Source organism: Rhinatrema bivittatum, chromosome 3, assembly GCF_901001135.1.
Source record: "Rhinatrema bivittatum chromosome 3, aRhiBiv1.1, whole genome shotgun sequence".
In the NCBI taxonomy this organism is placed as follows: domain Eukaryota; kingdom Metazoa; phylum Chordata; class Amphibia; order Gymnophiona; family Rhinatrematidae; genus Rhinatrema; species Rhinatrema bivittatum.
Window position 1 is genome coordinate 282100234 of NC_042617.1, and position 23078 is coordinate 282123311.

Genomic DNA, 23078 nt, shown 5'->3' on the forward strand with positions numbered 1-23078 from the left:
ATCAGTGGCCATGGCTGGCAAAGGTAATACTTCTCAGCCACTGTTCACAAGGAGAGGTGAATCTGGTTTATAACTATGGAAGCACCATGCTGCTGTCACCAATCCACCTTCCAATAAATTATATAGAGTTTATCACATTATATTGTATAATCTTGCTAATAAACACTATAACCTAAAAGAAATTTCCAGTCTCTGCCATTCTGGGAATCCCTCTGTATCGATCCATGGAGTGGCTGCACCTTGAGTATTAATGTACAGTTTTGGTTGCTGCACCTTTAAAAAGATATAGTAGAACTAGAAACAGTGGAAATCCAAAATGGTCAATGCATAAGGAGCGGGACCAAGCTTCTCTTTCTTCCTGATTGCTCCTTCTATTGATTTTCCTCATTATTTTTCCAAATAATGCCCCATACCAAGCAAAAAGCCAAACTTCATGAAAATGTACCTATTTGGGGGATTATGGACCTAAACCAATGGAAGATAGACAACTTCTTCTCCTCCACACCGACACTTCTGGGAGTGAGGGCCGCTTCAGGAGTAGACGAGGAACAAATGTCACCCCTGTTAGCAGATGAAATCTCGCTTAGTCCCAGCACGCCTGAGACACTGTCCCCACCCCGTGGACTGATCCCAGTGAGCTTTACACCAGCTTCAGCCTCCCCAGTGAAAAATAGGGAAGATTCGATATTACCGGGACAGGAAGTGAAGGACCCAGGACTTGCCTCTGATGCCATAGTAATGGCCGGGGATACCTCTACAAGATTTCCTATGGAGGCTTCTACCTCTAATCCTTCCTTGAAGACCACCCTGGCTACGGAGACAGATTTTGCATGGGACTCTAACATTTCATCAAGTGAAGGTGGTGCTACTTCAGTAATATCAGGTGCAGTCTTTACATTAACTAAACATGTAACAGTGACACTTGACACAGTTTGGAATGCTTTAGTATCCATAAAATCTGCAATTGCTTCCTTGACTCAAGTTTTCCTTGAATCTAATAATCGTGGAATAAATACAGAGAAAATGGTTACCCAACATGAAGCAAGATTAGAAGCTATAGAAAAGAGAGCTGCTTCTATGGAGAAAATACAACAAATCTAGTGCAATCTGAGATTGTTGCAGCTAAAAAATTAGAAAATATCAAGACCTCCTTAAGTTCTTTGAATTTAATGGTTCTTAATTTTCCTATTCTTCAGAAGAAACCTTTAGTGGATTTCTTTAAGAGTTATTTGCAAATAACCTTAAGATTCCATCAGAAGCTATGCTCTTAATCATGAAGGCCTATTATATGCCTCAGAAAATGGTAGAATCACCTGGAACAGAAATTCAAGATCAGAGTTCTATGACTATTACAGCTATACTGGAATTGACCCAAGAACTGAGATACTACAGAGGGGGACTATGTTAGTCTCTTTCGCATTTGAGCATGATCGAAATGTTGTTCTTAGATTTTTCTTCAGGAACAGGAGTTCTTTATTTCATGGTCAGAAACTCTGGATTTATCTAGATGTTACTAGGGTCACACAGGAGCATAGAAGAAAATTTCTTTCTATGAGAATAGAAGCTGTGACATGTGGTGCTCAATTTCTACTACGTTATGCATGTAAATGCTTAGTGAAGTTTCAAAATGCAAATTGTGTCTTTTTTGAACCGTCACAGTTACAATCTTTTTTAGATGCACACACCTAAAGTCACTCAATGTAGAAGGCACTTAAATTAAGGTGTGGAATGCTCCTATTCTTTTTCTGCTAGTTATGTTTCCCAACCCTCTCCTGGAGGCACACCTAGCTTGTCAGGTTTTTGGGATATCTGTAATGAATATACTGGAGATAGATTTGCAGATTGCTAGCAGAATTCCTCAGTCACAAATGCAAAAAATAGACAGACCCTTACTAAATATGGAGATGAACATAAACTAGAAATAGAAGATTGCAGGCAAAAACTAAACTGGAAACTCCCTGAAGCCAAACTCTATATGTAATGCAACAATGGAAAAACAGAAACAGAAAATGCATTTCCTCCTACACTGTGCAATATTGAAAGATATCAGAGATGTACATTTCCCAAAGCTGATAGTGAAAATCAAAGACTTCCCACAAAAGAATGAACAGGAAAAACTCTGCATAATCTTTGGGAAAGAGGAGAAACGGCAGCTTTAGCAGCAAAATATGTTGTATCCACTGTTCCCTCTAATTTTTGACAGGCTCTGTGTACAAACAATTTTCTTTCGTGCAACTTTTTATAAGCTGAGCTAAAATTTGTATGTTTTGAGCCAAATGTGCCCGAGCAAGAATAATGCAAATAAAATCAGATTTCAACTATTTTATTTAACTGGCTTGGGTGGGGATTTGGTGATTTGTAATGCTGTGGAAGGGTAGGAGGGGGGCAGGGATCCTAGAGAGTGGCAGATACAGTGTCAGTGATAATATTTCTAGGAAGCTGGCAACCCTGCCACATTCCTAGGAACCCCATCACCAGCCTCCTGCCCTTCCCCAGCATCTGTCCTTCTGGAAATGTGTGTGTGGTACTCTCTTAGGGCCAGTGCAAGGGACATTCTAGGCGAATCTTACAGCCCTTCCCTTCCCACACAATTACAAATTATGCATTTTTTTCCATTTAAAAAATCTCTTATTAACTGCTTCCCCAGTCTTAAATAGGACATTTTGTATGGAAAAGGGACATTCATAAAACAATATTTTGAAGTAAAAATATCACTTACAACATGTATATTAAATTTACATGCATTGCAAAAATGACTCTTGGATCCCATATGGTATTAGGCCTATCATAAACTACACTGGATGTGGCCCACAGAAAGCCATGAATAAATTGAATTACAATTACAATAGAGTAAACCTTCCATACTGTAACTGCCAGCAGAGGGACGCCATAAGTTGCATTCGGGATTCGAATTAGTCGGGGGGGCAGATATGTTGCATTCGGCTATATGGCGCCCCGGTATGTTGATACGTTGATTCCTATTCGTTTCCCCGCTAAAATTAAATTAACTACAACCCCCCCCCCACCCTCCTGACCCCCCAAGACTTACCAAAACTCCCTGGTGGTCCAGCAGGGGGTCCTGGAGCCATTCTCTGCACTCACACTCTCGGTGCCAGTTTCAAAATGGTGCCGATAGCCTTTGACCTACTGTGTCACAGGGGCTACCGGTGCCATTGGTCAGCTGCTGTCACATGGCCATCGGCACCATCTTGTGCTCCTACCATGTGACAGGGACTGACCAATGGCACCGGTAGCCCCTGTGACATAGTAAGGGCAAAGGCTATCGGCGCCATTTTGATTACTAGCAGCTGACGGCCCGAGTGCAGGAGATCGCTCCTGGACCCCTGCTGGACCACCAGGGACTTTTGGCAAGTCTTGGGGGACCCTCCTGACCCCCACAAAACTTGCCAAAAGTCCAGCGGGAGTCCGGGAGCAACCTCCTGCACTCCATAGCCTTTGCCAGTATTCAAAATGACTATCGATAGCCTTTGCCAGTATTCAAAATGGCGCAGATAGCCTTTGCCCTCACTATGTCACAGGGGTGACGGTCAGCCCCTGTGACATAGTGAGGGCAAAGGCTCACCGTCTGTGACACTATGTGACTGAAGACCTGTGAGCCTACTCTAAACCCTAGGTAGGCAAGCACCAGAGACAGATCCTGCTGTGAGTGGCTGTGAAGGCCGGAAGAGTTACGGTATATTTTTGGAAGGAACTGAGGTTCACTCTGTTTCCTAGGGGAAAGTCATCCTCACTGACAGTACTCAAAGGACAGGGGTTGAAGACCAGTGAGCCCATTCACAACTTGAATGTGGCAAGCACCTATACAGCATAAATAATGGTTTAAAGTATTTTTTGGACTTTGAGTTAATTGGGGAGGTTTCGGATCCCCCGTCCCCACTGGGATTGCAGTATGGTGGTAAAGCCTGATCTCAATGATTTTTCTGTAAGAGAAATCCCCAGGAAAGAGAAATAATCTAGGACAAATGAACAAGTGAACTAAATGAAGGAAAAACTTGAATCAGGAGATCCCATCCAGATTTCACCCATCAAGGGACCAGGTCAGGCTGGGTGTCCGAGGAAGGAAGAAGGTGCAATGCAGAGGGGACCCTATCACTAGGACTCCAAGGGAACAGCTGCTGGGAGAGTATGAGCATTTAAAATCACCATGGGCTCTACCCAGATGTCTGTAGTAAGATACCTACTTACCTACCTATAAGGAAATCCTGTAACAACAGTCAGATGTACACTCATAAGTTGGCCAAATGGACTTTATTTAACTTTATGAATCAGTAAACTATTATTTTACACCCAGTCCTGCTTCTTTCTAATTATTACTGCAACTCCCCTTATGGGAAGCACTTACACTTCAAAGATATACACTGGTTACGTTTTCCACTGTCTAGGCCACAAGTGAGAGCTTCTCCCTGTAAAAAGAATTCTCCTGCAGGGATTGAGAGTCAGAGGGAGATGTGACATGCTAGCCAGACAGCCCCAGAAGATCTAAATTAGTTATGTGCCCTGAAGCGAGATACCACTTCCTAAAAAAGGAGTTACATAAATGGTGCCCAATGTAAGGGTTTGAGGTTGGTAGAAAAAAGTGTACAGTGCAATTTTAAGTTAAATATGAAGTTCAGCATTCATGCAAAGTAGAAAGAAGCTTAGAAATGAACTGCAATGTTTACAGCAAAATGGCGCTCACTCTCGCATTCGAGGATTGGCAGGGAGAGGGGCATGCCAGAGAAGAAGTGCACATGCAAAGTATGCGTCTGACATCACCACAGCACAAGCGGTGTACAAACCATAAAGTAAAAGCGGTGACACGTTCATTGACATCATGCTCAACATGAGGGACTGTGTGGAGTGGGGGTGCTGCTATGTGATCTGCGAGTAAAGGCTGTGGCTCCTAGTCAACAGGATAGCCAAGCCAGCAGTCGGGTCCTATAACAAATTACCTCTATTATTAATGATAGTACAGAGACTCCAATTATAAATACAATTCCATTAATGAACATCTGTGCACACCGCTGCATTTTTTGGATCAGCATGACTGGACTCCGAGGCTGAGGGTGGTAAACGGCAGTCAGGACTAAGAGATGTTTCATCCTCAGACTGATACGATACTGTCCCTCTAGCATTGCCAGCAGCGATGAGGGGTATCTTCTGACAATGTAGACTCCAGGGCTGCAAACATTTGCAGAATAGTACTCCGGTTGATAGAATAGGAGCTGTACAGCCAGACTCGCCCGGCCTTTCCTTTCAACCATAAGAACAAAATAAACAAAGTATCAGAGCCACGAAATTTCTAGCAGGTAGGAAAACTCCTGGCCAAAACAAACTAAGGAGAACCTGGCGCTAAGGGGCACAGCTTAGGTATGCCAGCGGTGGTGCTTCACAGGGCGCTGGCTAATGAAGGAGACAGACGTGGGAGGATGACTTAAAAAATTTCCAGTTTCCTGTTAATAATGATATTATTCTTAACAACAGATGCTTGAAACTCTCGAGAAAGTATATCCTGAGATTCCAGCATCTTAATCTTCGAATGTTCCACGTTCAGCATTGCTTGGTCCAATTGAGCTTATTAAAAAATATTTGAAAGGTATTTTGAGGTTAAATGATGACTCTTTCCCAGTTTTTTCTGAGTCAGTGGTTCCCAAACCTGTCCTGGAGGACCCCAAGCCAATCGGGTTTTCAGGATATTCACAATGAATATGCATGAGATAAATTTGCGTACCATGGAGACTTGGTATGTGCACATTTATCTCATGCATATTCATTTGGAAGGATGCAGGGAAAGGAATGAGGAGGAAGAGAAAGGGGGTGCTGGACAAGGGGTGGGGTAGAAAGAGAGTAAGATGCTGGGTAAGAGAGGTGTGTGCTTTGCTAGAATTGCTGCCACCAGAGGAATAGCTGTTCATTTGCCAACAAAGGACACGGTGCCAGAGCAGCCACTGGTAAGTCAAGGGCGGGGGAGGGGGGGTAATAATTCTGAATATCTGCTCCGAGCGCAGAAAAAGCTGGTCCCCACAATGCATGTGTTTGTATATGAGAGAATATGTGGGAGAGAGTATGTGAGTTTATGTGACAGCATGTAGGGAGAGAAAGCGTGTGTGAGAGACTGTACCTGTGGAAAAGAGAATGCATATATGTATGTATGTGTGTGTGTGAGAGAGAAAGTGAGTGAGTGTGTATGTGAAAGAGAGCATCTATGTGTATGTTTGTGAAAGAGAGAGAAAATGTATGTGTGTGTGTGTGTGTGTGTAAAACTCCCTATCCAGCTGGGGTCACCTTCCCAGCCTTGGGGAGCATTAGGATCACTATCCAAAGGTGAGGGATCATTCTCCGTTGGGTTGTGGACTGGGGGCAGATAAACTGCAGGGCCAGTACTGGGCCAAGGACACTCCACACAACAAAAACGATGTCCAATCCAAAGTTGTGCTCCAACATAAAAATAAAAATATTTTACTGTAGAATCTGTAGAGTAAAACATATTGACCTCTCCAGTAATAGTAGTGAACAAATCAGCCCAGAGATTTACTAAATTCCTCTCAATCCACACTTCTCTTTCTTTGGTAACAGTTACTTCTATTATTGACATTGTATCTCTTTATACTTTGTTTCTCTTCTTTACCCAGTCCTTCCCAGGCCTAACCTACCCTTTCTTTCTCTCCATCATAACACAAAATAATTACAATGTCTTCTTCAGCTCAAGGAGGGGCTCCCTCTGGTGGAGCAGATAGGAATGCACCGAGCCCTGTAACAAGTCCTTGATGCAGGGCTTAATTTGTAGACAAAAAGGAGGTGGAATTGTGTAGCGGGTAGGGGATGGGAAGGTGAAATTGTAGGAGGCAGGGCCAGAGGTGGCTGTGATCTGTGTGAGGGGGGAGGGGTGGGTGTGAACTCCCTGCTACACACACACACACACACACACATATATATATATATATATATATATATACTAGCGGTGCCCGGCCACACGTTGCAGTGGCAGAGTCAGGTTCTTTACCCTCCCTCCCCCTTCCCCTTGCTCATTTACCTCAGTCACTCATCGTCCTCCCCTTGGTCACTCACCCCCTCTTCCCTCCCCTGTCCCCACTCCAAATCTCTCCCCTCACACTCACCTCCCCCCTCATTCTCCCTCCCCTCACTGTCACCTCCCCCCGCCTACTGCCTACCCTTCAGATCAAAAAACCTTTGTCTTTCTATTTCTGTGGGAACCCCCCACCCCCAAAAACCCCCCCAATCCCAACCCTTTAAATCAAATAATAACCCCCCACCCTCCTGCCCGCTCCCAAGACCTGGGAAATTAAAATTGTTGGTGCTACATGTGGTCTGTCCCTGGGCGTCTGTGTGCATTATGTAGCCAAATAGGGGAGTGTCTAACCAAATTTGCACTTCCAAATTTGTTTTGTGGTCTGGGGAGGGCTATTTTGATGCTTTCCCGAGATCGTGCAAGTTTAGTGTATGTATTTGTGTGTGAACCTCCCCCAAAAAACAACCCTATGAAAAAAGTTCTCTTAAACTAACCACCCCACGGGTTCCGATGGCCCTTTGCCCTTACTATGTCAGTGGGGTGGAGCAATGGCAGCGGTAGGTCCTCTGACATGGTAAGGAAAAATGGCCACCAGCTGCCAGTCCTGAAAATGGCGCCGAGGTATTTAAAATACCTCGGCGCCATTTTCAGGTAAAAATAGGTATTTAAACTACCTATTTTCAGGTAAAATAGGTATTTAAACCTATTTTACCTGTCACAGGTGTGACACATCTGTAATGTAAGTACAGAAGAACCTTCCTGTACGCGAAATGAAGGTTGTGTCCAAATTTGAAAGCAATCGGTTCAGTGGTTTCTGAGATGAGCGATTTTGTCCAAACTATTTAACTTTTTTTATTTATATAGATGTGAACACATCCTGCCGGCCTTCACCTCCTGTCTCGTCATCCGTTCCCATCCCTTTCAGCTGTGCCAGGAAACTGCACAAAAATCAAGGCCATGAGGCTGCTCCTGTCTCGTGGTATGCAATTCCTATATTTTCTCTGGGGCTGGGGGGGACCACAAATTATCCTGCCACCACCAGCTCTGCTCCGTTTCCTTGGGGGAGCCAGAGCTGAACTGATTTATACTGCCAGCTCTACGCTGTCTTCTTGTGTCTTGGATAAAAGGTGGCAGAATGCCGTTCTGGGTTCCTCCAACTGAAATGAACAGCCCTGGGTAACAGAACAAACATTGGTTGAATTAGCCCAAGTTTGAAATCCGTGAGCTGTAGTGCTTTTCAGGGCCAGCACTAAACCCTTGACGACTGGCACTGGGGTACATAAGATTCAAACTTGCGCTAATTCAGCCTTTTTTCTGTCTGTGATATTTGCTCTGCAGCATCTACTTCACTATCACCCCTTCTCCTCCTATTCCTTATTATAAGAGGAAGGGAGGGAGGGACAAGAGGGAAAGGGCTGGATTAGGGAGTAGAGAGGCTGTTCTCTGTCTGCTTCAATCTCACCCTCTTCCTGCTTCTTCCCTGCAGGCTGCCTGAGGGGAAGGAGCTGAGCAGAACATCCTTGCTGCTTTTCCTCTTAAGTCTGAAAAGTCTTAAGGGGTAAAGTGTGCTGCAGCAGTCAAAAAAGAAAACATAATGTTAGGAAATATTAGGAAGGGAATGAAGAATAAAATGGAAAATGTCATAATGCCTCTGTATCGCTCCATGGTGAGACCACACCTTGAATATTGTGGAGAATTCTGGTCGCCGCATCTCAAAAAAGATATAATTGCGATGGAGAAGGTACAAAGAAGGGCGACCAAAATGATAAAGGTGATGGAACAGCTCCCCTATGAGGAAAGGCTAAAGAGGTTAGGGCTGTTCAGCTTGGAGAAGAGACAGCTAAGGGGGGATATGATAGAGGTCTATAAAATCAAGAAAGGTCTAAAATGGGTAAATGTGGAATTGGTTATTTACTCTTTCGGATAATAAAAGGACTAGGGGGCACTCTATGAAGTTAGCAAGTAGCACATTTAAAACAAATCGGAGAAAATTGTTTTTCACTTGACACACAATACAGCTCTGGAATTTGTTGCCAAAGGATGTAGTTAGGGCATCCTGTTTTAAAAAAGGTTTGGATATATTCTTGGAGGAGAAGTCCATAAACTGCTATAAATCAAGTTGACTTAAAGAATACCCACTACTATTACTGACATTAGTACCATGGGATCTATTTAATGTTTGGGTACTTGCCAGATATTTGTAACCTGGATTGGCCACTCTTGGAAACAGGATTCTGGGCTTCATAGACCCTTGGTCTCACCTAGTATGGCAACTTCTTATGTTCTTATGTTCTTAAATTGTGGAACTGCATTCCAAGATGTTCCCCAACAAATTAAGCTCTGTCTTGATGGCACAGTTTGTTTCCTGGTCCACCCAAGTGGTTTCTTCAGATATTCAACCAGAATTACATCCACTTTAGTTCCCTTCACTTCAGGCTTCCTGAAACTCTGGATGAAAATCTGTGCCCCATTCCTGCTGCTCCCTTCTATATCCTTGAGAGAGGATCACATTCTTTTCAATACCTTCAACTCTGGAGCAGCCCCAGAATCAGTAGAGTTAGGGTTTTTATTACCTCTCCAAAGACTGAGCCCTTAGGGACTAAAACCCACCTCTCATCAAGAAGGCATGTAATACCCTCTGACCAAAGGGTAACCCTAGCACATTGGAACATTTTCAATACACGTCCAAGTTAATCTTATGCACTCTACACATCCTATGCAACCTTAGCAGCTATTATTGCACAAGGCAGATTTCCCATAAGGGGAAACTCTCCATTGTAACATTAACCATCCCATAATCATACCATTCTGTACATCTGTAACATAAGGGCCACGTGTGAGTAAGTGAGCATGTGTGTGTATTTGAGAGAGAGAGAGAGAGAGCATATGTATGTGTGTGAGAATGTGAGAGAATGAGTGTATGTAAATGAGTGAGTGTGTGTATGTGAGAGAGAGCATGTGTGTGTGTGTGTGTGTGTGTGTGTGTCAGAGAGAGAATATATGTGTGTGTAAGTAAGAAAAAATGTTTGAAAAGTGTTTGTATGTGAGAAAGAGAGAGGAGAAAGTTTGTGCATACACCCCTTGCCTCCCGAATCCATGACAATCTTAGGGAGATTACAAATCAAAGTTTTTAGGCAAGGAGATTGGAGAATGGGCAATATTTTATATGCTTATTAGTTTTAGATATCCACCATAGCACCATGTCCCTTCACAAAATTGAAATTACTCTGTCACATTAAACTGATTTTAAATCTAGTTGACTTCTGGACACTTCTTCGGTCTCTGATTTTTTTCTTCTCTTGACTATTGCAATTCTTTATTCATTGGGCTGCTGTACTTTGAGGATACTTCAGATCATCCAGAACTCAGCCGCACATTTACTTACAGGGACAAAGTTACATGAACCCATCACTCCAATATTTATGCAATTGGCTTCCAATTCAATGGCAGATAAAATACAAGATAGCTTTCATTATCCATAATATGCTTCATAACATTACCTCACCTTGGATCAATGCTACTCCTAAGTTATATACTCCTTCTCATCCTCTCCATTCTGCAAGCCAACAATTTATAACAATTCCAGCTCCACTTCATGCCCGGCTCGATTCAACCAGGGAGGGCTTTTTCCATCACCAGTCCAACCATATGGAACTCCTTACCCTCTCACTTGCACATTATAAAGGGCCCCAAAGATTTTAGAAAACAATTTAAAAATTGTCTTTTCCAGGTTGCCTCTAAAGACCTTCTCCCTGACTGTCCTATATATATAAATGTAAGCCCCAATCCTTCACAGACAGAATACATTAACAGAGCAGTTTGGACCTAATGTTTGTCTGTATCCTAATGGTTCCAAGTTAACTACTGTTGTTTTTCTGTTTTAATGCAAGTCCCTATATTGTTCCCCACTCTGCACTTTGGAGGGTGTGGGCTAGAAATAAGTTTTAAATAAATAAATATATAGTTTTAATTATTGGGCGATATTTGATGTGCCTGCTGTTTTCAAATATTTTATTGGTATTTGGGAACATTTTAAAACATTGCATATTCGTTTAAAATTATTGGATGTTATGCTGTTTGGCAGCTGTTTTGAAATATGTATTCCTTTTATTAATGTATTTTTACTATTGTGATTGAGGTTTTATATTTCTTGGTTTTATTTTCTGTTTTCTGAGGAATGACGGTGATTCGGTTTTTCCATTATTGCACTGCATTCAGAGTTTGGTTTCTTGTGATTTCCAGTTTAGTTTTTGTCTGCATGTTTCTATGTATACTTTATGATCTTTTTATTCTGTATTTGGAGAGGGTTTGACTGTGTTCTGCTTGTGTGATTGAGGTGAAGCATTCTGCTAGCTTGTAGTTTCTGTGCAGAGATTTATAACAGCTTGGCTTGTTCTGTTTTCTAATTGGAGGTGTATTGGTGTTTTAGAGCCTGGTGTAATATTTGAAGTGTTGCCTTTACATAGGCAGGGTCATTACTGTTTGAATGCTGGCAGTTATTGCTGCTTTGGTATGGGATGTTTATTAATTTAAAAAATGTCTTGACTGCTTATCAATGTTGCTAAGTGGTTTACTGTATTGTAACTGTAATTCAGTGTATTTAAGGCTTTCTGAGGGCCAAGCCCACAACTAACATGTTACAATAGATCTAATACCATTTGTATTCCAACTATTTTTTCGCAGGGATTTCTCGTTGGCACCACAGTAGTGCATGTAAATGTAATATACATGTTGTTGTAAGTGATATTTTTAGCTCAGAATGACCTTTTCATGTAAAAAATGATAAATGCATAATATTTAATGTGTGGGGAGAAGTGTAAGGAGCCTAATAACCTTACAAAGGCTCTGAGCTACAGAAGGAGGGGAATCCAAAAATAGGATCCTGGTCAGGCGGATTAAATAGAAAAGAACATAAAAGGGAAGATAAAGATAATTTTAAGGGAGATTATGAAGAAGTACCTGAAGTAAAGGGGGCTATTCAGAGAAATGGAATAAGGAAGATGGACAGGAGCCTGTGAGGATAAGTAGGGAACCTGAAGGAAACATAAAGGAGGGTGAGAGATAGTATCAACAAGAGTAGAAGGGAAGATGGGAGTAAGGAGGGGAAGCAGTAGGGGGATGATGATGCATCACGAGGCCTAGCAATACTGGGTGTGCAAACTGTGCAATTGCACAGAATGGTACACCTGGGGGGCATCAGCAGCAGCAAAGAGAAGGAGAGGCCATCTCTTCAGCAGCCAAAGAAAGAACAGAGATAGAGAGGCCTGCTGAAGGAGCGCATCCCAGTGGTGGTCACAGAAACAAAGATGAGAAAGGCTCAACTTGAGTGAGTATGTGTGTGTGTAAGAGAGAGAGAGAGGGAGTGTACACATATGTGTGTGTTAGAGATTGCGTATAGATGAGAGAGAGGAGAATGTCTGTGTGCACCCCTTCCCTCACAGAGTATTCCTGGGTCCGGGACTGTGCTGGCAGGGGACCCTCCCTAGGATAGACACCATTGGTCCTCACATTCTTGGTGCCTGGTGCCTCTACCTGGGGAAGAAAATGTTAGTGATAGGGGTGTGCATTCAGTCCCTATGTATTGGCAATCCGCAACGGATGTTGCCATTTTCGTTGTATTCGTGGGGAAGTGAAATGTATCGCGATTCCCCATGAATTCATGAATCTTCGCCGAATTATTCGGCCGCCTAAATAAATCAATTTAAACAACCCCCCTCCACCCTCCTGACCCCCTGCCCAAGACTTATCAAAACTCCCTGGTGGTCCAGTGGGGGGTCCGGGAGCCATCCCCTGCACTCTCACATCCTCGGTGCTGGTTTCATCATGGTGCTGATAGCCTTTGACCTACTATGTCACATGGGCTACCGGTGCCATTGGTCAGCCCCTGTCACATGGCCATCGGCACCATCTTGTGCTCCTACCATGTGACAGGGGCTGTCCAATGGCACCGGTAGCCCCTGTGACATAGTATGGGAAAAGGCTATCGGTGCCATTTTGATTACTGGCACCGATGGCCCGAGGGCAGGAGATTGCTCTGGGACCCCTGTTGGAACCCCAGGGACATTTGGCCGACAGTCGGTCCCTGTGACATAGTGAGGGCAAAGGCAATCGGCGCCATTTTGAGTACTGGCATCCGACGGCCGGAGTGCAGGAGGTCGCTCCCGGACCCTCGCTGGATTTTTGGCAAGTCTTGTGTGGGTCAGGAGGCCCCCCAAGCTGGCCAAAAGTCCCTGGGGGACATGGTAGGAGCACAAGATGGCATCGATGGTATGATAGCCCCAATGGCACCGGTAGCCCCTGTGACATAGTAGGTCAAAGGCTATCAGCGCCATGATGAAACCAGTACCGAGGGTGTGAGAGTGTAGGGGATGGCTCCCGGACCCCCTGCTGGACCACCAGGGAGCTTTGGTAAGTCTGGGGGGGGGGGGGGTCAGGAGGGTGGAGGGTTGTAGTTAATTTTAATTTTATCTGGGACACGAATAGAAATTGCCGTATTAACGCATCGGGGCACCATACTGCCGAATGCAACGTATCTGCTCCCTGACGAATCTGAATCCTGAATGCAATGTATGGCGTCCCTCTGCACATCCCTAGTTAGTGAGTGGGATTTCCCTCCCTTCACCCCAAGAAAACAAATGGGACTGTGAGCAAGACTGACAGTATGTACAGATATATACAGGTTCTAGGCTATATAAGTATATACATTTCTACAATACTAAATAAATCACTAATAGGATGTCAAACTGCACACTTATCTATTTGTGGTTAAAAGTCTCAGGCCAAACAACCATATACATTTCTTCAAGTTAGCAGGAATATTTAGTATTTGGCAGCTTGGAGTGGTTGGCCCCAACAATATTTAGCCTAGTGGTTAGAGCAGTGGACTGTGAACCAAGAGACCAGTGTTCAAGTCCTGCTGTCGCTCCTTGTGACCTTGGGCAAGTCACTTTACCCTCCATTGCCTCAGGTACAAAAACTTAGATTGTAAGCCCTCTGGGGATAGAGAAATACCTACAGTACCTGAATGTAAAACCGGTGTGATATCTCAATTGAGATCACATGTCGGTATATAAAAATAATAAATAAATAAAATAAATAAACAATATACCACCACGTAGAAGAGAAAAGACCTCTTGGGTTCCCGGTTAATCAAGTTTTATTATCCTCCCCATTTTTTCCCAAGTCTCACCCATGTGAAAAGATTCAACTGGGCTGGTGGGATGTGTTGGCCTGGGGGGGTCCATTGTATCTAAATCAATGCCATTTCCTAGGTGCTGCTTCCACTCTGCTGAAAGGTCCGTGCCAATACTGGAGTCTGTGCCCTCCTAGGATCTGATTCCATCTCTTGGTCTGTTGCTGGGGTCCATGCTCTTCTGGGGAACTGTTCAATCTGATGCTGGGGTCCATGCACTCCTGGGGACCATTTGATCTACTGCTGGGGTTCACACCCTCCTGGGGGACTGCTCAATCTGCTGCTGGGGTCTTCTTGCTCAAGGAGGACCCAGGGTCACCTCCCAATCTGCCACTGGAGCCCCCTTCCTCCTAGGGGACCTCTTGATCTTTTGTTGGGGTCCACACCTTCCTGGGGAACCATTCAATCTGCCACTGATGTCCAGACATTCCTAGGGGACCTCTCAATCTGCCGTTGGGGTCCCCTTATTCAAGGGAGACCCAGGGTCACCTCCCAATCTGCTGCTGTCCTTCAGTTTTTCTCCCTTGGTAGGAGGGTTTTTCCTGCTTGGGTTTACACCTCCACTAGTCTCATGCTTTCAGTGATTTTAGCTCCATTAAGATAACGTCTGTTTATTCGCTGCCTTAGTGACTATTAAAAGCACAAAACACACAAACACACTAAATAATATTCCCCAATAGTTAACATCACCCCAATACTTTTAAAAAAGAAAATTTCTCAAGCAAAACTTACTGATTCCTTTCAGCCACCAGCAAGGTGCTTCCACTGGATTGCGGGTTACTGAGCTCTTCCCTTGCAATATATATTGTGTTTCTAAGGTAAATTAGTGCAAAACAGTCCCTTTGGAGATTTGTTATTTATTATTTATTTATTTAAAGGCTTTTATATACCGATGTTCATGTACTAGTACATACCGGTTTACATAGAACCAAAGTTGGAAATTACATCAAACAAGTGGGTACAAATAATAGGGCTAACTTCGTAAGAACTTAGAACTTATAGATAAAGCAGAGAACAAGAATTAAATTATTATAAATCATTATAAATAAATACCCATAATTGCAAATAATAATTACAAATAACAGTCAACAAAAAGTTAGGTTTACATCAGACTTAATAAGCATTTAATAAGCATTTAAGAACATAAGAACATAAGAAGAACATAAGAAAATGCCATACTGGGTCAGACCAAGGGTCCATCAAGCCCAGCATCCTGTTTCCAACAGTGGCCAATCCAGGCCATAAGAACCTGGCAAGTACCCAAAAACTAAGTCTATTCCATGTAACCATTGCTAATGGCAGTGGCTATTCTCTAAGTGAACTTAATAGCAGGTAATGGACTTCTCCTCCAAGAACTTATCCAATCCTTTTTTAAACACAGCTATACTAACTGCACGAACCACATTTAAAAGCACTTAATAGGCATTTACTTAATAAGCATTTATCAGACTTAATAAGCATTTAAGATTTACACTAGTTAGTTGTCCTGAGTGACTCACTGCTGTTCTGATTAACAAATGATGGTACCTAATCAAATCAATCACACAACCTTCAGTTAGTCAACCAGAGTGACTCACTGCTCTCTTGATTAACAAATGTTGGTACCTAATCAAACCAAATCACACTACCTTAACACCTTTCCAAGGTGAGTAACTGAACTTTCTGTTATGGGTTCAGACCATGCACACTGGTATCCTGCCCAGAGGCTCTGACCTCGGAGGCTAATCTCATATAAATACACAATTATTAGGATTATATCTGAGGGCTTGAACCCAGGGGCTTATCCCCTACACAAATGGACACACACAGTTACTGAGATTATATCTGGGGGCTTGAACCCAGGAACTTATCCCCAACACAAAGAGCCACACACTTTGATTCAGTATGTCACGTTTATTTGAGCAATAGGAGGATAGAACAAATAAAATCAGATCAAATAGAAGAAATAATGGTAGATAATAACAATTGCTACATAGATATCAAAAGCTTACATTTCCAAAGGTTCAGCCATACCATCACGTCCAGGGCTCTCTCTCTCTCTCTCTTTCTCACTGTCTCCCCTTATACACTAGAAATACTTTTGAAATGCAACAGGGTTCCCTCCCTCTGAGTTCTTATCGGTTTTCAGAAACAGCTGTGCGTCCTTCATTCTCTCTCTCAGGATTTAATATAAGTTAATAGCTTGCTTTCTCATCATAGATTGAATGGAATAACTAACTGAACAGACTGTCGCTTGTTCGTAAACATTTCACATTGCAAGACAGTAAACAGGAGTTCACTCAGAGGTTGGCCTATGGCCTTCAAACTAGTTTGTGCCTGGGTGAAAACTCTGAATCCATACAGCCTATCCTCTACATCCTCAGCAAAAAGTAACAAAAAATGACTCCAACACTTTCTCTATCAGAGGGTTTTGATCCAGACTCACTCAAACTGACCACTGTTCGATCTTTATTGAAAAAACAGGGTCTTGATCAAACTGACTTCTTAAATTTTAGACCCATCTCTTTGTTACCATTGTTATCATAATTTTAGAATCATTCGTTTTAAATCAATTAGAGACCTTCATCATTGATAATACTGGTCTCTACCATTTTCAGTATGGGTTTAGAAAGGCTTTTAATACTGAGATGCTTTTGATCTCTCTCATGGACATCATGAGACGTGGTTTTGATAAAGGCCATAGTTATATTTTGGTAATGCTGGACATCACAACAGTATGAATGAACTTGGTATTTCAGGCCTAGTTCTAAGATGGTTTCAAATTTATATTCAGAATAGAAACAACAGTTCTGGTGTAATGAGAAAACGTTGAGTTGGTATCCCATAATTTCAGGAGTTCCACAAGGGTCAGCCTTATCTGCCTTGCTCTTTAACATCTATTTAGCTCCATCTGCGATCTTTTGGCTGGCCTCTGTGAGAACTTTCTAATTTATGCAGACAACATACAATTTTTGTTACCTATTGAAGATTCATGGCCTGAGATATTAAAAAGGGTTTCCTCTTGTATGACATCCATTAAATCCTGACTTGGTGAAAATAGATTATCATTTAACTCTATCTAAAACTGAATTTGTACTTTTACAACACCATGATGCCATCCCAAGACCAATGTCCATTTCAATTCAAGGGGTTACAATGAAATTGAGTTCTCAAGCATGAAACCTTGCTATTGTCATTGATTTAACACTATCTTTTGTTCCTCAAATTAAGACTGTGGTAAAATTGGGCTTTTATAAGTTTCAGTTACTATGCTACTCAAACCTCTCCTACATTCATGTGACTTTTCGTATTGTAGTGCAGTTAATGTGATCATACCCATTCTTGACTACTGCAATAAGTTGTACTTAGGCCATACCCTGTCTGTCATTAAGCCGATCCAAATTCTACAGAATGCAGCAGCTCATCTGGTCTCTGGTCTTACAATGCGTGTCCATATAATCCCCTGTTCTGGCAGATCTTCATTGGCTCCTTGCCCATTCAAGGATCAATTATAAAATAACTATCCTGGTGCATGATTTTCACAACCGCTTTGCTATTCCTTGGATATCTGCAATGCTAAAGCCTTATTGCCCTGCAAGAAAATTAAGATCCTCTCAAAAGCTCTTATTGGAGGTTCCATTGGTGCATCAAGTATGACTAACTGAATTCCGTAAACATGGCTTCTCTGTTGCCACATCACATTATTGGAATCACTTGCCCAAGGGACTATACTTAATTCAATGTTCTAAGTTGTTTAGAAAATAAAAACTTTTCATTTTATCCAGCTTTTTCCTAAATAGCTATAGTCTCTTTTTCCATTAATTTCATTTGAATGCTATTTTAACCTTTCTGGCTCAATTGTTTATTGAATATATGAGAATTTTAAATTTTATGTTTTAATTAGGTGCTCTTTTAATTGTATTTATTCCTTGTTTGCTTTTATTAGCTGTCTCTACATGCTTGATTTTAATCGTGTGTGCATAATTATGATTTTTTGTGAGCCGGCATAGAAATAAAAATAACATAACTGTGATGGATGCCTGGAATAATCTAACAGCAGAAGTGGAAGAAACTGAGATACCAAGACAGAATTGAAATCTGTTTAGAAAGGGCAGTTTGAAGCACTGGATTGAGAGGGTGAATAAAGATTCAGTGAGGGGAAAGAAGGATGGGCATTGGTGCTGGGTTTAGTATGGGAACTTGCATGCTTAGCTACCCACAATAATGGAAAACCAAATAGGAGACAATATGAATCCTGACTTGGATAAAGTGCGATACCCTGCAGGCAGTCAAACTTTTATGGTGACAGCCAGGAGATATCCTTACCTACAGAAGCTTGGGCAGATTAGGTAGGCCAATTGGTTGTTATCTGCTGTCATCTACAGTTTTCACAGGACTAGACCCAAAATGTATCAGTAGGATTTGGGCTACAATAAATCATACATAAAATATTCAATGGGCTTTTTTCAAAAATGATTACCCCATTTGGTGCTTTCAGTAAAAATATTTATGGAATAAGGCCCAATATCTTCTCTTTGGCTGATGATCAAACTAACAATGATGATAAACTTCTTTCTGCTAACAATGAAAACCTCTGGTATTATATTCCAGCAGAGTCTTGGAGGCATTTGAGTGCCATTAGTTCATTACATCAGGCTTATCAGGAAGTCTGCCAGGGAGGTTGGTAAGTAGGAAAACGGGAGGTAGATGAGTTTAGTATCCCTGCCAGCAGAGTAACGTGTGTGGGGGTGCACCGCTGTCAGAGCATGCTCCATGCAGTCCGTCACCAGGGTCAGCTTGGAATTACAGACCAGGTCCAAATAGTGCACCTTCTTGGAAACTGTATAAGCAGGCCAAAGCAGAATAACATCAACTGCTGCAAGCAAACCTTCCAACCAGATATGGCTTTAAAAAATCACCAAATTCATGGGACTATAACTAGAAAGTTTCACAGTTCCTCAGGTACCAACAGCCCCACAAATGACATTCTTCTACCATAAGAGATTCCATCCCCTGATATATCAGTGTTCAAAATGTCTATCCTGTATAAAGAGAGAACAGAAGACTTACTCTTGTTGTAGGAGTCCTGTCCGTAGCTTTCCTTGATCTCGACTGGCAGGCGGTTCCAGATCTGTTGAAGGCTCTTTTTTGTTCCCTGGGTGTCTGTGGCGAACGTTTTGAAAATACCGGGTTCGATGATGCAGACTTTCACACCGAAGGAACACAGCTCTTGTCTGTAATGCAAGAACTCAGTTTCCTTTCCACTTCTGGTTTTTGGACTCATCTTTCTATCCTACCATGCCCTCAGCTTTCATCACAGCCCCCTTCACTCACATCACGGCCTCAGTGACTCTAAAAACACTGGCAAAACACCTAATACATATTTACAATTCATGGAGACAAATGCACTCTGCATGCTACAGACGTGTCCACAACACTCTCTTACAGGCTCACTCATGTTGCTGGAACATTTTGAACTTCCAAGTTAATGATCCTTCTGGGAGAGAGATGCTCTCTGACTCTGATATGCACTGACAGACTGCTCTGGGCTCAGATACTGGGACTGATGTCTCTGGGAGTGGTCTCTATGAGACAGAAGCTCCCCATCTCTGAGGAGCACAGATGCAATGCACTGGCCTCCGATACAGCCTGTTGGAGTTTATTAAATAGACCAAACACGCACAGAGGAGCCATCATATACAGTCATATACCAGACAAAGTGAGGAAAAGAAACCCTTATTTAGGGTGTCACCAACACACTTAGATTAATAATAGTGCTTAGTACAGAATTTAATCATGATTCCCCTTTTATTAATGATACCTTCTACTAGTTATAATGTTTATCCTCCTCACTTTTCCATCTGCAGCTCCTCAGTCATTACCTCTCCTCTCTCATTTCTCCCCACACTTCTGCTCCTGAACTCCATTCCTCAGGTAAGTTGATATCTGTACTCCTTTCCTCCATTGCCAAATCTAAGCTTTGTAACTTCCATCTTAATCACCAAATGCCTGGAACAACCTTCTTGGTGCATCCTGCTTCCTCCCTGGCCACATTAAAATCCCTCCTAAAAACTAAATATATTTTTGACATAGCCTTCAATTCCTAACCTGCCTGTGCCCATCATTCTTTTGGCTGTCACAGTCTTGTGTGTCAAGGCCGATGGTGGGAGAAAGGTATATAGTGGTATAGTGAAATTGAAAGGGGATAAGGATCAATGGGTGGAGAGAGATGATGAATTAGCAGAAATATTAAACAAATACTTCAGTTCAGTGTTCACTAAAGAAGACCCTGGAGAAGGACCGTCACTTGTTATCAAGACTGTAGAAGGGAGTGGAGTAGATGAAACTCTGTTTACAGAAAAGAATGCATGGGAAGAGCAAAGAAAACAGAAAGTGAACAAAGCCATGGGGTCTGATGAAGTTCATCCCAGAATACTGAGGGAACTCAGAGATGTGTTGGCAGGTCCGCTGCGTGACCTGTTCAATAGATCCCTGGAAAAGGGTGTGGTGCCTAGTGACTGGAGAAGAACGGTGGTGGTCCCACTTCACAAGAGTGGGAGCAGAGAAGAGGCAGGAAACTACAGGCCGGTTAGCATCACCTCGTGGTGGGAAAATTAATAGAGACTCTCCTGAAGGAAAGGATACTGAACTATCTACAATCCAGTGGGTTGCTTGATCAGAAGCAGCATGGATTCACCAGGGGAAAGTCTTGTCAGACAAATCTAATTGATTTCTTTGATTGGGTGACTAGAAAACTGGATCAGGGAAGAGCGCTCGATGTAATTTAGTTGGATTTTAGTAAAGCTTTTGATAACGTCTCACATAGAAGACTCATCAACAAAATGAGAAGCTTGGAAGTCAGCTCCAAGGTGTTGGCGTGGATTACAAACTGGTTGACGGATAGAAGACAACGGATGATGGTAAATGAAACCTACACTGAAGAGATAATGGTGTTAATGGAGTGCCACAGAGATCGGAGTTGGGACCGGTTCTGTTCAACATCTTCATGAGCGACATTGTGGAAGGAATAGAAGGAAAATTTTGTCTATTTGCAGATGATACTAAGATCTGCAACAGAGTGGACATGCCGGAAGGAGTACAGTGAATGAGACAGGATTTAAGGAAGCTGGAAGAGTGGTCGAAGATATGGCAGCTGGGATTCAATGCCAAGAAATAAAGAGTTATGTATCTGGGGTGTGGTAATCCGAAAGAACTATATGCAATGGGGGCTGAAGGGTTGATGTGCACGAAGCAGGGGAGAGAGATCTTGGGGTGATAGTGTCTAACAACCTGAAGTCGACGAAGCAGTGTGACATGGTGATAGCCAAAGCCAGAAGAATGCTAGGCTGCATAGAGAGAGGAATATCTAGTAAGAAAAGGGAAGTGATAATCCCCTTGTACAGGTCCTTGGTGAGGCCTCACCTGGAGTACTGTGTTCAGTTCTGGAGTCCGTATCTCAAAGGAGACAGAGACAGGATGGAGGCGTTCCAGAGAAGGGTGACCAAAATGGTGGGTGGTGTCCATCAAATGACTTATGAGGAGAGGTTGAAGAAACTGAATATGTATACCCTGGAGGAGAGGAGTAGCAGGGGTGATATAATACAGACCTTCAGATACTTGAAAGGTTTTAATGATCCACGATCGTCACAAACCTTTTCAATTGGAAACAATTTAGTAGAATTAAGGGTCATGATTTGAAACTCCAGGGAGGAAGGCTTAGAACCAATGTCAGGAAATATTTCTTCACTGAGAGGGTGGTGGATGCATGGAGTGCCCTTCCGGAGGAAGTGGTGAAGACTAAAACAGTGAAGGATTTCAAAGTGGCATGGGATAAACACTGTGGATCCCTAAAGGCTAGAGGATGGGAATAAATAAAAAGTTTAACTGGCATGAAGTGGTAGTTACTACTCTTAACAGAAACATGAGGGTAACCTGCACGGAGCAGCAGTTATTACCTTGGGAAGCTTGCTGGGTAGACTAGATGGACCATTTTGGTCTTTTTCTGCCGTCATTACTATGTTACTATGGAGAATGCCTCCTGTGTGTGCCTGTGCTGTGGTGATGTTTAGCTACAGTAATAGTAATAGTGGCTGCAGACATTGCCCTCCCTGATTGCAACTGTTTTGCTCTATTTTCCCCAATAAAAAGTTCCTTTTACAGACTCTGCTCCAGTGTCCTTTACAGTGACCAAGCCACCTGTTAATGGGTGTAAGGGAAAAAGAAGAGAGAGGAAATATTGGCCTAACATCCAGACTAGACAGCAGGAGTCATGTTTACATGTAACTCACCTCCCCTAGCAGAAGCAAATGGTCCTACCTTTATTTCCCCCCCCCCTCACCCCTCTGACTGTGCACTCCCTGAGACTTTAAAAAGCAAAGATCCCTGACCCACAAAATTGACCCTGTGCTCAGTGTCCAATGTAAGCTCTGCAGAGCTGGGACTCTCTATGTGTCTGCCAGTGGCGTAGCCAGAATTGATTTTTTGGGTGGGCACAAGGTTAACATGGGTGGGCTGTAGGCATGCAGGTCTACTAGTTGTTTTTTTACTGATAAATAATGCCAAATTATGCAGCATAGCATTCACATCTACGCCTAAGTATGAGGTTTACTTAATGATACAAACATAATTCACGGTGATTTGTGGTACTTTAGCCTTCTTATTATTACGATTTTATACACGGCTCCTACCTGTCCATAAATTTTGAGAGAGCGGTTGTGTTGCTTATATTTAAATTGCTAACATCTCAAAATATAGATATATATTTTTACCTTTGTTGTCTGATCTTTGTATTTTTCTAATCAGTTGGTCCTGGTCTCTTTTTCCCATTTTTTCCCTTATAGCTCATTACCTAATTCCTTTTCAGTGTCTTTCTTCTAT

At 42.6% G+C, this 23078-nt stretch overlaps 1 protein-coding gene across 4 annotated transcripts in view; it reads right to left on the reverse strand.

The window, feature by feature from the left end:
• Positions 1 to 4079: 4079 nt before the first annotated feature.
• Positions 4080 to 23078, reverse strand: part of LOC115087528 (retinol dehydrogenase 7-like) — a 79860-nt gene continuing 60861 nt past the window's right edge. For 3 of the 4 annotated variants that reach the window (XM_029594862.1, XM_029594860.1, XM_029594861.1), the window contains exons 5-6: positions 19272 to 19435; positions 15830 to 19041 (exon numbers count right to left, since the gene is read on the reverse strand). In XM_029594862.1, the coding sequence (XP_029450722.1) occupies positions 18848 to 19041; positions 19272 to 19435 (358 nt within the window). In that variant the 3' untranslated portion in view covers positions 15830 to 18847. Of the gene's footprint in view, positions 5254 to 15829; positions 19042 to 19271; positions 19436 to 23078 lie in introns of those variants that run through there. The other variant, XM_029594863.1, reaches the window with a different exon arrangement.